The sequence below is a fragment of the Crocodylus porosus genome, unplaced genomic scaffold (genome assembly GCF_001723895.1).
Source record: "Crocodylus porosus isolate Cpor-Errol unplaced genomic scaffold, CroPor_comp1, whole genome shotgun sequence".
Taxonomy (NCBI): domain Eukaryota; kingdom Metazoa; phylum Chordata; order Crocodylia; family Crocodylidae; genus Crocodylus; species Crocodylus porosus.
This window is the reverse complement of record NW_017728926.1, coordinates 4168302-4183657: the sequence shown is the minus strand read 5'-3', so window position 1 is coordinate 4183657 and position 15356 is coordinate 4168302. Positions and strand designations below refer to the sequence as shown.

At 41.8% G+C, this 15356-nt stretch overlaps 1 protein-coding gene across 3 annotated transcripts in view; it reads right to left on the bottom strand.

The window, feature by feature from the left end:
- The window catches only part of CEP104 (centrosomal protein 104), a 40588-nt gene that overhangs the window by 18541 nt on the left and 6691 nt on the right, over nucleotides 1–15356 (bottom strand). For 2 of the 3 annotated variants that reach the window (XM_019541219.1, XM_019541218.1), the window contains exons 4-14: nucleotides 15224–15356; nucleotides 14192–14254; nucleotides 13183–13259; nucleotides 12692–12860; nucleotides 12313–12471; nucleotides 11280–11510; nucleotides 9029–9232; nucleotides 8224–8391; nucleotides 5638–5811; nucleotides 752–928; nucleotides 172–378 (exon numbers count right to left, since the gene is read on the bottom strand). The exon at nucleotides 15224–15356 is cut by the window's right edge and continues 6 nt beyond it. In XM_019541219.1, coding sequence (XP_019396764.1) covers nucleotides 172–378; nucleotides 752–928; nucleotides 5638–5811; nucleotides 8224–8391; nucleotides 9029–9232; nucleotides 11280–11510; nucleotides 12313–12471; nucleotides 12692–12860; nucleotides 13183–13259; nucleotides 14192–14254; nucleotides 15224–15356 — 1762 coding nt within the window. The remainder of the gene's footprint in view (nucleotides 1–171; nucleotides 379–751; nucleotides 929–5637; nucleotides 5812–8223; nucleotides 8392–9028; nucleotides 9233–11279; nucleotides 11511–12312; nucleotides 12472–12691; nucleotides 12861–13182; nucleotides 13260–14191; nucleotides 14255–15223) is intronic. The other variant, XM_019541220.1, reaches the window with a different exon arrangement.

The following is a 15356-nucleotide window of genomic DNA, read 5'->3' as shown; positions in this document are numbered from 1 at the left end:
TCAGCCATATAAAATGGCATCCTACAATGCGTTTATTATGCAAATACTGTAAATATGAAAAAAAATCAGCATTAAGCCTTACCCGTTTCACAGCCAGTATAGCTGCAAATTCAATATATGGCTCTATCAAAATGCTGCTGAATGCATATTTTCAACAGATTTGTTACTTACTTTAATTTCAGCCTCAGTAAGTTTGCCATCTATTTTAGTAAATCCATCAAAGAGTGTTTTATAAAGCACATTCTTGCGTGTATTGGCATCATCTGGTGGAAGATAGTTTAATATAACGGTCCGATGCTGCCTGTACATGCCAAAGATAATCCGTAATGCTGTATCACGTACTTCATACACTCTATGCTCCAAAGCACCTGTTGCAAACTGAAACAATAAGGTTATTCTAACTTTTTCTAAGGGCTGAACTGGTCTCCATTGTTCCCAAGTTTGGGGGAAGACCACCTACCCTGGCCACCCCATTTTCAGCATGCGCTAGGTATCATTCAGTCTGATCAAGATCTGTCCCTTAATCTAAAGCAATTACACCATTATGGGGAAGTATTGCAGTTACGAAGCCATGCACACATGCTCTTTCAAATTCTCTCTTTCCTTTATAGTTTCTTTCCTTTGCATTGTGCATCCTCACAAGGTGGTTTGCTGCTAGCTCAGGTTCTTGTTAACTGCACCAGGCATTTAAAAGAGTTAGACATGCGGAAGAAAAATAAATACTTAAAACACTGTAGATTCTGATGCCTACCCTCATGATGTTGTCAACAGTAAACCCAGAATTTTCAGTTCCCAAATTTTTCAAGAGGCGTTCCACTAATTCAACCTGACTCATTGCTAGATGTGTAGGGGAATTTGGTTTCAATGGATGGACCAAATGAATTGGAATAATCTGAAGGGGTTTAACTTCATTACATAGTGCCATTTCCTGCAAGGAAAAAGAAGAAAAAAAACACCAAGACATTAGATGAAAATTTTTTGTAGAGTTATGTTTTTCAAGAGCTTTAAAAATCAAAAAAAAAAATAAAATAAAATAAAATTCTTTAGTTCAACTGAAACAAACTTTTCAGAACATGTAGATAGCGACTGGCCATTTTAACAGTCAGCTATTTACAACAGCTGTAAAGAGGGGGGCAAAAAGATGTTTTGATCTGGTTGCTGATAACAGACAAGGGCAAAGTAGTGCAGCCACTGAAAACCATGCATCACTGTAAATCACCAAGTAAGCAAACAATTTGAAAGTTAGCTTAAGACCATTTGATACGACATTTTTCTTTTTTTTAAATTAGCTAATGTGAAATCAAGAATTTCCTTAAAAAATAAAAAATGAAAATACCACTGTGGTGGTACCTCCAGACTATTCTCAGATGTACATTTCAGAGATGCATACTGTTTCACTGTTTCTCATTTTACTTAGAAATTGGTCCCCCAGGCTGAACTATCTGTGCGTAAGATGCTCGCTGTTTGAATGCTACGCAATACCTACTTTGTATGTGCAGCACTGTGGCCATTTGAATACGTTTAAAGGAAAAGAAGACGCATCAACTTCTATGCCTCATTTTTAATAGGCTAGGTTCGGATTTTGATTATGCTTGTGTAATTACATAAAAATAAACACATATCTGCCTCCTACAGATCATGACAAGTCGTGTAAAGAAACCTCCACTAAGTCACAGCTTCTACTCTAAATACTGCTTATATTCTAGTAAGATTATTTAAAATCTTTTTTTCACGTGATAATACAGAGTAAATATTTTCATCCTGCTCCAAGCCAAGTATTGTATGTTTACAGTAATAATTTGTAACGGTTTCCTCATTTCAAGTATACAATTATAAATCTAGTGTACATGAAAAAAGCGGTATTCATAAACTCATCAGTACCCTTTGGGGTTATGGTGACAAGCCAGAGCTGTTTGCATATAATCCCTATCAAAAATCTAAAAAGTCTTCAATGAAAGAAAACACCGCCCCCCCCCAGGTGTGGACAATTCAGTGATAAATAACCTAAAGCCAGTGACTCACCTTGTGCCATTCTGCGTATACATATGTATTAATAGAATCTCAAAATTACTATTCCTGTCCCAAGTTCTGCTGGAAAATAGTCTGTAATCTTCCATCTGTCATTCAGTGTAAAACAAGGAATGGATTATCTGTTTTAATGGGCATCCGATTTAGCTTTGCTAAATTCGATATTTACATCACTGGCTTATTTCAAATTCAGTTTTTCCCTTTACTTTTTACTGAACCCACCTCAGAATGACTCCCTTAAATTCAAAGAGGTAAATTCACTTTCCACCAGTTGAAGACTATATTGTTTTTCTTTCAATTAAAAATGCATCCACATGGGGGGGAAAAAAAAAAATGGACAGGGGAAGGCTGGGGGGTAGAAACAGGAAGATTGCCTATCAAGGTGCTTCTAGAATTCCCATTGCTGCAGGACCCTGAAAATGAATAAGGGTTGACAGACCAAACTGTGAACAAACTACATCTGCAGACGCAGATGAAAGCTAGCAGATTCTGCCTGGCATTCTTCTCCACATCATAACGGAGTGTTGAGTACTGGCATAGAGATTGAGAGGCAGCCAAATCAAAGAAGCTGGTTAGTTCTGACTGCTGCAAGGTCAATGGTTATTATTTCCCTAGTCTGAATGCAGCTCCTGAGTTCAGGTGTCCACCTTCACAGCTCTTATTGACTGACAGCGTCAGGATAATACTAGATATGCTGATGTTCCATTCAGTAGTAGTGTGTGTACTAGATCAGGCACTGGATACATCTGCTGCAGAACATCATGCTGAACAAACAAGCAGTTGCATTTTGTACCACCTTGAATTTCCTAATGCCATTTAGTTCATTACAAGATATAAGGTGTTTCAGTAATCCAGCCTGTGCAGTTCACCGGGGTAGATCAGCACCTGAAAGACTGGATTACAACCTTCTGGCTGGCCAAACATACAATAGTTTTGCACTGCCTTGACCATTTGTACAACCAAGAACAAGACCAGGTCTTTGACCCACAGGGCTGTTATGGAATAGGTAAGTTTCTTACATAGCAGAACTGTAAAAGTTTTTTTTTTATTCATGGGAAAGGAAATTACTGAAACTCCTTTACTGGTATTAGTAGAATTTGATGGGCCCCACCACTTCTCTAATAGTTGTGTCAGTAACCTCAATTACACCCCTCTCTAAGCAAAATGTTTTGCCTGCTATTTCTTGACCTCAATGCATGCTTGACATCCAACCTTTAAACTCAATCAATTTTCTCAAATGTAGTATCAAGAGTTATTTTATGTACATTTTCATTCTGTTCATACTAAGCTTAATTTCCACTTAAAATGTCTCTATGCAAAGGCAGTCATACCTCCAAGTACAGATTTCCTATCGCCGATGGTCTATGAACAGCTTCAAATGTGTATCGGATGGCAAAATTTGGTCTTTAGCACAGCTACCCTGTGAGCATATTACATTGCCTGTAGTACCAAGATAACAGCAGTAGCGCCATCAAAATTCAGGACTTCTTACCTAACCATAATAACAAAGTTAATATAGATCTCTCTAAATCACAGTTGCCACTAATAAAACACTACAAGGCTGGAAGGGACCACCAGAAGAAGTCATCTGGTCCAACCCTTGCTTGAAGCAGAATCATCCCTATCCAAACCATCCTATAGAAACCATATTCTAAAAACTCTACAAAAGACTACCAACAACTCTGGCACAACACAGACCTAACATCTAACCTGTCACAGGTAAAGCAGGGGAACTTCCTGCTTCCATTAAATCTTGCAGGGGCGGGGAGGGGGAGGGCGATGCAGGGTGTGTGCATACCCCAGATAGCGGGCCATCTTGAGCATATATTGACACTATTTCATAGACACACTAATGCTCTTCCTGTGTTATGTGGAAAGGCCTATGAATAAAATACATTTAACTCCTGACTGAATAAGGCTGTGGACCACAAAGAGCAGCAAGAGGGGCCAAGTATAGTAGCTTTTCTACCACAACACTTAAATTGCAACATAATATAGCTAAACAGCCAAATCACACACAAATACTATTGTAATCTGACTGCATAAAAAAAGATACAGGGTCAGACACATCCAACATTCCTGTTACCCTAAAAAAATATTCTGCCTTGATTATGGCTGTGTACCAATTTTCCCATGCAAACCCATTACAAATTATCATCACAGCCTACACCAAAAGTAGCCTTTGGTTCAAACAGAGGGGAAACAACTCCTCTGAGAATGGTAAGAGGATGTGGATGTGGCAACACTGTAAAGTTCTTATATGGGGCAACTTAGTTTCATAGATTCTGTTAGAAACCAGACAAACAACTGGCAATTCCCCAACAACTCCACAGATGTGACAACTTGCAGTTCCACAAACAATTATTTCACTTGCTTTCAGTGACAGCAAACAACATGACATTGAATCTACCAGCATCATTCCACATTTTTTTCCTTGCAAAACTGCCACCAGCTTTAATGGAAGTTAAATTTCTCTCAAGAATACAGCAGCAGAACTTATTTAAATACTCTGTTTTTATTACTCAGTATGCAATTAAGTCACCCACTGTTACAAGATATATTTTAGGGTTCAGTCTCATGAGGTATTGAGCACCCTGAAACCAAATGGCACTGAAAGAAGCGAGTACCTTTTCAGGATTACTTCTTGACACAAATGGAACCTATAACTCCATGAAAGAAAGTCTGCGTTAAAAATCAAGAACAGACTATTCTCATATAATAAAAGCCTTACCACTTCCGTCTGTCCGTAATGCTCTGGGCCAACTGCACATGCGTGGCCCAGAGCCATAGGACAGACAGACAGGCAGAGGCGGAGGCCGAGGTGGGCAGGGCTGGTTGCAGGGATTGGCAGCCATTTGGTGGGGGTGAGGATGATAGTGTGCCACCACAGGGTGCCACGAGGGGAGCAGGCAGAGGGGCGTGGGCAGTGCCTGTTGGCTGCAGCATGAGGCTGCAGGCTAGAGGGCACACTCCTCACATGTGCCCCCCATGCGGCAAGCGCCTGCCCCGGTGCATGGCATGTGGCCGCAGGGTGCCACAAGAGCAGTGGGCAGGGGGATGTGAGCAGTGCCTGCCAAATGCAGCAGGCACATCCCCTGTGCAAGCTTCCTGGCAGCTACACCCCACACCACACCACACCCCTCCCCATAGGGTGGGGTGGGTGGAGTGAAGCAGGGAGCGTGTGCGTGTGGCTGGGTGGCATGTGGCTGGCTGGGTGTGTGCGGCACATGTGGCTGGGGAGCTGTGGTGTGGGGAGGGTGCATGGGGCAAACACAGAGCGCGGGGGAGATGGGGGTGGTGTATGCCCAGATATGGAGTGGCAGCAGCACGGGGCGGTAGCTCTGGCCCTGCTGCCCGCCCGTCATTCTTGACAGGCACTTTGCTAGTTTATTGACTGCCCAAACAAAGCAGAGAAGGTGCTTATGTAGGTTAAATCAACAGCTGCAAGACCAGTCTATATAGCCAACTCTATGAACACATTTTAATATATTAACTTTCTAGTTTTCAGCTTTTGCACAAGGGTCATGCTGTCAACACCTATATGACTTTTTCAGTGTGTCATTTATTTGGTTAGACACTGTTTTAAGCATTTGCAGGATGCTTTCTTACCTGAATAAAGTTGGAAGCCACAACGCGCAGACGGGTTGATGAATCCCCAGTCCTAGAAAGCAGATTTGGAAGGATTCTGTCCACACAGTGAGCTGTTTCCAGTTTTCCTAACTTATGCTTTGGTATGTACTGCGTAATGATCATTTTTAAAAGTTTCAGGGAAGCCTGAAAAACCTAGATTAAAAAGCATTATTTAATCAATATAAAATAAAAGTTTCCAATCCCATTTTCTACCACAAAAAAGAAAAAGCAGGAAATCTAAAATTACCAATAAAGAAAGCACAGACATAGAAGCAACTATGGCTGCTCCTTTTCCAGAAAAAGAGTTACATTTTAAAATGAGATGGCTACACAATTTATTTGATTCCTTTTCTAGTCTAACCAGGGAATGGAAAGCCTGTTTTTCAAAACCTTAAAGTCCTAAAACCTGCCTGGAGATTCAATATTCCACCCTCTTTGCCATATGGCAGCTTTAAAAAACATGTATGGTTAAGTTTCGGTGTGCATCTCATCATTAGTAATTTCTTTTAGCCCATTACTCAAGTCTGGCTTCCATCAACGTGGAAAATATTTAATTTTAACTAACTCTACATCACAATAGCCTGAGTTGAAGCAGACATTCCAAATTTTCATTATTATAGACTCTGCACAAACACTGTTGCAACAACTAAGCTGCCCTACCTACGTGTTTCTGTGGTGCAAGTTTAACTGTTACTTGTTTGTTAATACTTTTATAAATGTTTTAAATAAATTAAATCACGTGACATTTAAGATTCTTAGCATTCATTCACGCTTTGCTCACCATAATAGATCATTTTCAGGCACACTACCCAAAGATAAATTCCCTTACACATTTTTCAAAATCTCTTTCCATGAGAACATTTAGGTGCTATACAAACATTAAAAAAAGAAAAGTAAATTTCCTTCATGACATGCAAAAATAGACCCTAATTCCATTCCAAAGCCATTACATTTTGAAATCAATTAAATATTTAGCTCTAGGTGTATGCAATTCCTGAAATCAGTGGTTCTCAACCATTTCTGTACCAGGACTCATTTGTAAACATTGATGGCCAGTCCTGACCATAGGCCCCTGGCCCTGCCAGTGCCCCTCACTCCCAACCCAAAGTCCCCTGCCCCCCACAGCTACCTCTGTTCCACTTGGACTGGAGTGCGGGGGCTGCAGTGGCTTCAGCTCATGAGAGAGTGGCAGTGGAGAGATTCCAGCCCTGGCACTAGTTGGAGGGAGGATAGGCCTTTGGCACCCCCTGCCCTGGGCTGGGGCTCCCACGCCATACCAGGCAGCCTGGTCATGGTCCCTCCTGCCCCCCAAGCAACAACTCCTGGGCATCCTGCCCCTGAGAATATGGGCACCAGCCCCAGTGCTACCAGCCACACAGCTCCCTGCTGCCCCTGAAGGACCCCTACTCCTGCCTGCTTCCCCCTCTGGAGGGGCAGGTGCCTTTCCCCCAACCCCCCTGCCATGACAGTCTCAGCCCCTGGCCACCATCCCCCAGTGCCAGCAGGCACCCGAGCTTCTCCATCCCTTCCACACACCCACACAGCCCCAGACAGTCCCCAGGCCCCAGTCCTCAAACCCTACTCCCCTAGACTTACCTGCATTTAGCTGCTGGGGCTGCTCCCACCACCTTGCCTAGTTGCATGCAGGCCACATGTGCATACCGATGCACATGTGCCCACTGCCTCCAACTGCCCCAAGCAGCGACTTGCAGGCTGGAATGCTGGCAGCCTCCAAGGGAAACCCATGCTTTCCCCATGTATTTCTGGGACTTGCTTGCAACTGTTTCAAATATTCTTGCAACCCATTTTTGGGTCATGGCCCACAGCTTGAGAAACACTGCCCTAAATTATGTAGTAAACAGTAAACAGGAACCCAAAAGGTTTTGTTAAACACAGCCTAGGATTCAAAGCCATAAATAAACAAACAAACCAACCAACCTTTCACAGCAGGGGATGATTATACAACCCTAGTGCTTACAATTATAGTTTCATAGTTTCTAGGGTTGGAAGGGACCCGAGTAGATCATCTAGTCCGACCCCCTGCTTTAGCAGGAAAGAGTACTGGGTTCAAACGACCCCAGCAAGGTGTTCATCTAGTCTCCTCTTAAAAACCCCCAGGGGAGGAGCCAGCACCACTTCTCTTGGAAGTTGGTTCCAGATCCTAGCCGCCCTGACAGTGAAGTAGCGCCTCCTGATATCTAGCCTAAATCTACCCTCTGCCAGCTCGTGACTGTTATTCCTGGTCACTCCTGGCAGTGCTTGGGGGAACAGGGACTTCCCCCAATGCCTGCTGGCCCCCCCTAACTAGTTTATAACAGGCAAGGTCTTTTAAACTTCATTAAAAGACCTCATTGAACTTAGATTATCAGCTGTGGCTGCAGCAGCTTCAGCTCATGAGGGTGGCAGTGGAGCGAGTCCAGCTCCTGCACAGGCAAATGCTATCTATCTCTTATCCTGAACCTCGCTAGAGCCCCACTGACTTTGGCCAGCTCTGTGCTGGAGCAACGTGTTTCCTCTTGAATAAACTGAAGCCTAGGAATTTTATTATGAAACAGCCTTACTTACAGAAGACACTATGTCTTTTGTGGCTCTTCTTATGAGAAAGACAGCAGCCCTGAGCATGTTCTTTAAATCCTCTTTTGGGGTGCTGACAGAGATTTCCATCAGCTTTTTATATATAGCAAGCAATGCATCTTCTCGATATGACCAAGTCTTGGAATATGCTCCTGCAACCTACAAAGAGAGAGCAAGACTGCCATGAAACAGCTGTCATCCATTCAAAAATGTAGTTTGGTCTTAGAAAGGAGAATACCCAATGTAAAGAGGGTATCAGAAACCCAACTGCCTCTCATTTTCAGTGGGAGTTTGGCAACTTCCTATACTTTGCGCTTTTGAAAAATCCTTCCCATAAAATAGCCTAATGAAAAAATTAGACATTCTTTTTTTTTTTTTTTAATTGAACAAAGATTCGCCTCAACAAATTTCCCCATCATTTGATAATTATTTTTCTTCCTATGACGCCTCCTCAATCACTGTGGTACAGTTATGAAAGCCCAGTACATTTCGCATTCTAAAGCACGCTATTTTCAAATATCCGCTACACTCTTTCCCAGAAATGGAAGAGAAAAAATCTATTTAATTTTCTCCAGATCTAAATCATACTCCCAGAATATATATAAATAAATTAAAATAGTAATAGAAAGTTAGGAAGTGAAATAAATTGGTTTCAAACTTTTACATTATGGATTTATAACTCCCACATCCACAAATTAAGTTTCAGCCATTCCCTGCTTCCCACACCAAAATGATTTCTAAACCAACTCTAGTTCTCAACTACACAACTACAGCATTTAAGTTTTGTGGGGTTTACCAAAGCCTCTCCAAAAACTTCAATGGCAGGGCTGGCCTCCCTTAGTGCTTTTTCTGTTAATGGCTCAGGCTCCCCAGTGATGCCACTTCTTGGAGTATCATCAGTATACTCTTCATTCATTTCTGGCTCAAGGTAGGCAAATGCTTCCTCTTGTTGTTTACGAATAGCTGGAAGAGGCCTCTCATCATAAGGTAAAAATTCCACCTAATAGAAAACATGAGAGAGAATTCCAAAATCAACTTGAATCTAAAGCTGTTCTGTATATGCTTAGATTCTTTACAGTGTAATCAGTCCAACCTTTTATCTAAGGCCACACCTTGTGTCTTTTAAATGCACCTCTGAAAATTTTCCTTTAGTCTCCATTCTGCGACTGTGGGTCAATACTTTCAGGATGGAACAGTCAGTATAAAGAACATATTTCCTTGAAGTAAACAGGTGAGAAACAAAGCTCATTCCTTTTCATATAAGTCCACATCTAGCCACTCTCTACATGTAAGTACTAGGAGGGAACTCGAGTAATACCCAACTTTGCAGTGTTATGCTTCAGGGTCAACCTCCTAATGGATTCAACAGAAGAATTTCCACTGGCTTCAATTTAATATAGGCTAGCCTGTCAGTGCATCTGTCCCATGTGTGGCACAAGCACAGGGGTGGGCAAAATGGTGGATCCGGCTGGCGGCCAGACTCCATTTCCTAGCAGCCCCTGCTTGCATCACTGCACCCAGTTTCCATGGAGACCTCAGCAGCAGTGAGGCCATGACAACATGGGGCCAAGGTTTCCATGGAGACTGGTAGGGTGCCTGGCTGGGTGGAGGGCTGCTTTGGGGCCGGGACTGGGATCATGTGGTGGCAACAGTGTGGTTTGGAACCAGGGCAGAGCTGCAATCTGCTGCCTGCATGCCCTTGCCTGGGCTGTGTGGGCAGCGGATCACAGTTCTGCCCTGGCTCTGGACCACGCTGTCACTAACACAAGATCCCGGTCACGGACCAGCTCCCTGCCTAGCTGTGCCCCTCGCTGGTGCTGCTGAGGCCGGTCTCCATGGAAACCCTGGCCCCCCTGCTACTGGGATCTCCATGGAAACTGGCTGCATCTGGATGGGGCTGTTGGGAAATGGAGTCTGCCGCAGGCCCAATCCAGTCCATGGGCCAGACTCTGCCTATCCCTGCACTAGCATGTTTGATTGGTTGCTTTTCCACTGTTAGCACACATGACCTCAAGCCACTGCCACACTCCTCTTCCTCTCAGTGCCAAGAGAACAGAAAGAGGCTGGTTAGAATGAGCCGAGGCTTAGACAAGAGAGGTGTTTATACACGTACTCCGGGGGGTGGCGGGCATTCCTAATTAAAAGTACCCAGAGTGTCTTTTGTCTCAGAGTCCCTGTGCTTAAAAATGGCAGCAGGGGTGCTTATCTAAAGCTCGTTCAGTGAGCTTTAGATAAAGCACCCCTGCTGCCATTTTTAAGCACAGGGACGCTGATGCATGAGATACTGGAGGCTGCTGGAGTGCAGTAATTACCATGTTCCAGCGCTGTAATTACAGCATGGCGCAGCCTCACCGCTCATGTAGAAGTGCCTTAGAATTTCTTTAAAAAAAAAGTGCGAGTTAAAGGCATGGAGGGACTAGATGAATGACGTCCCTTGCTTTGCCATGGAATCTGTGTGACCTTCCACAAGACACTACACTTCTAGTTTCAGCTCCCCTGAATTTATATGCAACATAACCCTTGATAACTACAAATATTCCTCAATACTGCAAAGGCTTTCGAATGGGGTCACAAAAGAACTAACTATTGCTACTATTACGGAGGAGAGTTCAGCACCAGGAGTTGGCTCTCTCAGCTTCTTACAAGACACCACCTTAAGCAAAAAAAAAAAAAAATCCCCCAAAACAAGCAAGCTAAACAATGCCCTCCCCCCCAACAAACCAAACCAAAAAGAATTTGCTTCTAACTGGATACTGAACATGGGTGACTGGTACCCCCCGAGTTAGGGTGGGGCACATGCCCCCCCAGTGGCCAGCCAGCAACAGGGCAGGGGTGGGAGCCCTATGCATTGTCTACCCCCTACGCGTTGACACTGATACTGAATATACAAAGCCTCTTCTTTGGCAGTCAAGAAAAAATTGCTTGAAAGCTGGCTTAGGCTGGGACAGCCGAGTGATATTCAATTATATGGTGAAGGGAAAATTTGGAAGCTCACAAATCCAAGTCAGAAGCTATTTGTACAAGAGTCCAAGATGCAAACTACTCACACTTATCTTGGGAAAGCCCTCTACTGAGGCCGGGGGCTGGACCACAGGAGGAGGGGACTGATGGGGAACAACAGGCTCATGAGAAGTTGGCTCTGTTAGCTTTTCCTGTGGCAAAGGCTCAACTTTCTCTGGTTCCGTTGTCTCATGTTGGGGTGAATGTGTGGATTTTTTTTGCCGAGGGCTAACAGAGTGAATCGCAGGCTCAAGAGGCAACTCGGGCAGCCTTCTGATCTGAGAAAAGAAAGAGCAATTTCTGTAAAAGATATCTGTGCAGTCAGTTAAAAAAAAAAAACAAAAAAACAAAAAACCAGTCATTAAAGAATGTAAGCCCATGAGCCTCTACAACTTCATCTAGCATTCAAATAAATACCACCAGCTCACTTAAAAAAGTCTGTTCAGCAATCATTTCTCTAATTGTAGCATATGGCCTACTGGCAATAAAACCCAAGGGAAGAGAACAAATTAGAAGTAGCTTCACCTATTGAAAAAAATGTTTTCTGTGTGTGCTACATGCTACTATGAAAAATATCCTGGTCTTTGGGTAATGTTGCTCTTGAACTCCTCTAGTTTGAAGTGAGGCCACCAGAAGCCTGATGTAGATCAGCAACAACAGATATCTAGACGTACAAGAGACACCCATTCTGTGGGTTGATTTAAGTATCTCTACAAGAAGTTTTACTGATCTCTGTTCCCCTTACAAATCCATTCATTTATGTTGCATGGCCTGTAAATTAGCCAAGCCTGACATATATCCAGTGTAATTGCCAGATATTACCACTTTTATATATAAAGAACATATGACATTATGATTGTATCTACGGCAAGATCTCCACCTGAAGCAAAGTTACAAGGCAAATAAAAAAAAAAAAAAAAAAGAAACGATATGAAAGCCTCCATGTTAAAAGTTTAATAGAATCTAACAAGTCCTACATCTGGAATGTGTTTTGAGCACTCAATTATCCCCATTTTATAACACCCACTTGATAAGGCCTTGAATCATAGCAGCTACATGTTCATTTGTTATCATGCCTACCATCAGCTCTGGATCCATAAGGTTGTGGAGCTCCAGTTGCTGATACACCTTCAGGCGGTACTCCTCCATCTGCCGTTTCTTTTTTTTAGCAAGATCATAATCCTCTTTCTCCACAGCGCAGCGCTTTTCCACTTCATACCGCCCAAGTCGCTCACCAACCTGAAAGACACTACTTTCATGTTAACTACTTAACTGGGAACCACATTGTTTTGAATACAGGAAGACAACTTTTTTCTGGCCAGGCCTCTCAGCTTAGTTTCTGGTGACTCAGTCATCAGAAATCCTTTTTCTATAACTATTACAGAGAACTATGGACAACTGGGAAACTCACAGGATTATGACTGAACAATCAATCAATCCAATGATCATCATATGATACCTTCTGCAAGTCAGCAATAGCTTGCTTGAGCTTCTTGGCATAGTCGTAGCGTTCATGACGGACAGCTTCTTGCTTCTTCTCATCCAGTTTACGAATTATTTGAGCAACTTCTGGATCCTGGTACATATCAAAAGCCAAGTCATCCAGTGGTGAAATAGAGTCAGGTTTCCTGGAGAGAAGATATCAGACATTTTTAGAGTCAAGTCTCAAGTACCAACTCTATCACTTACCTTCTCTTTTGCTCATCCCCCTCTCCCCAAATCCTTATCCATTCTGTGCATCCAACTTATTCTACATTGGCCCTCACATTCAAATTGCTTTATAAATTTTGTTTTCAAATACAAACTTCTACTGAAAGATCCTCTGAAATTTTTTCCAAGGGCTGGTTTTCAACCATATTAAGCAGTTTTCTTTTTGAAAGGAAGGAACAGGTGTTGTTCAGTCAAAGGTTCTACTTAAAAAAACAAGCGTGAATGTAATAGCATCCTTACCCAATGTATGTTCCATCTAAGGCTGGGTCTTCCGAATTGCTCCCAAGATAATGGTCAATCAGCTTCTCTCTTGAAGGCTTTAGAAGAAAGGATTAAAGTAAGGTCACCAAGACTTCTTTGTGTACAGGACAGAAATGAGTTCAAGTACTTAAAAAAGAATACATATTTTCATGCTTCTCATTACACATCTCTACACTTACAGTTAAGTAACTGAGCATGATTAACTTAATCTAAACACTGTTGTAGGTTAATTTTTTTGTTACAGTTCTTTCTACATCCCTCAAAACATCTGTTCACCACAATCACATTAACCTTGGCAAAACTACTGTATTTGTTAACATGCCACTAATGCAGTAAATCTGAAAGCCAAGGTTTAGAACATCTTGAACACACACAATGACTGTGTAACAGAATGACAGTACTTGTCCGACAAACTCTACCATGTTAGGTGTTGAGCTTACAGAGAACGTGTTAGCATAGCCTGCTCTTTCATCAGCCACCTAGATAAGGGAAAGAAGGGTGAATCTCTTGGGATGAAAAAAAACAACGTGTGCTGAACAGCTCAGAGTGAGGAAGGCTCCTATACCTTGGGACAAGGCTGGAGATGAACTTTGGTACCTCTGTTGTTTTGTTTATTAATAAAACCAAACCCAAAAAGGGGGACAATCTTCACATAAGACAATGCAAAACTACCCGGTCACTTGCATATTGACTGTGTTTAAAACACTGAGAACACAAATATTACTTCTTCAGTGAGGCCATTCTAAGTTGTTATTTTCATGATCAGACATATTTCTAAGAGAGTTTCCTCCTTGTCAAAGTTACATAAAAATACCGAGCAAGTATTTTAAAGCAAGGTTAAAGTAGGTTAAAGCAAAGCAATTGTAACCAAAAAGGTCAAAAGGAATTCATCCTTGATTATCTTGACTCATAATTAAGTATAGGTATAGGAACTTTAAAAAGAAAAGTTAGAATTTGACTGGAAACCTTCTATGCTTTAAGTACTTACATTATTATTGTCATTAGTAGAGTCAGCAGGTTCCCCAATTATATTTATTGCTACAAGAGCAACCTGAGATAGAATTAAAAGAAACATGAATACAGAAGGCCATTAGAATTTACCTATTTTATGAAGACCCAAACATTGTACAAAGTTTTGCTGACCCCCCTGGAGTGTATTTTTCAAAAAGTAAAAGTTAATATTGAGCTACATAATTCTAATATTCTCATGTTTCCCTGGGTTCCTTAGAGTTTGGAAATCATACTATTTCTTTATACCGTATTTTAAAAGACCATGTCTTAGGCTGAAATTGAAATGGAAAGCACATGCATGCAAACGCACAGCCACACCATTTAGATATTATTTTTCTCTCTGAGACATTTCATCACTGACCAGTGATTGTTTTATGTAGCTGGGCAAAATTATTCACTTTTTAATATGCATTAAAAAGTGGAGCATACGGAATACTTCCCTCCTTTTCTGTGCCTTAAGTATGATTCATATCTCAAGTAACTATCAAGTTCAGAAAGGTACCTTCTCAATCTGGATAGAAGTTAATTTATTCAATCTAATACGAAATATCATATCCTAGTGACTGAAAGATATTTTGTAGTAAACAAAATACCAGCAGAGGACACCAGAAGAAGCTTATAAATGCACTTTACCCTCAAAAGGTTTGTTCTGGGTATATTAGCTTGCATCTTAGATGTATTTATTCTAGAGAAATGGAGGAACTTCCTATTTTAAAGCGTTCAACAGGAGAACTTTTATACCATCTATGCTTTTGGGGTACAAAGAGCACTTGATTTTGTCCATCAAAGTACAGTTCTTACCATTATATCTAAAATATAATACAAAAGTCCTTTATAACCCCATCTCTTTGGCTTTTCTTCTCTGTCCTTGGAAAATTGCTCAGTTGCATTAACCAACTTCCCAGTGGAATTTGTACTTTTAATGATTAATGGAGAATTTCTCTATGGCTGTCAGAGATGACTAAAATGTTACTCAGAGTATCAAAGTCATTACATAAACACCTCTTACCTGACCATACAAGTTGTACCTATTGACATAATTTTTATGAAAAGTCAGCTTTAGATATTGTCCAACTGCATCCACATACACTGATTTCAGCTCCCGTGCTTTGTACCCAGTCTTCTCATTGTCTGATAGAGAT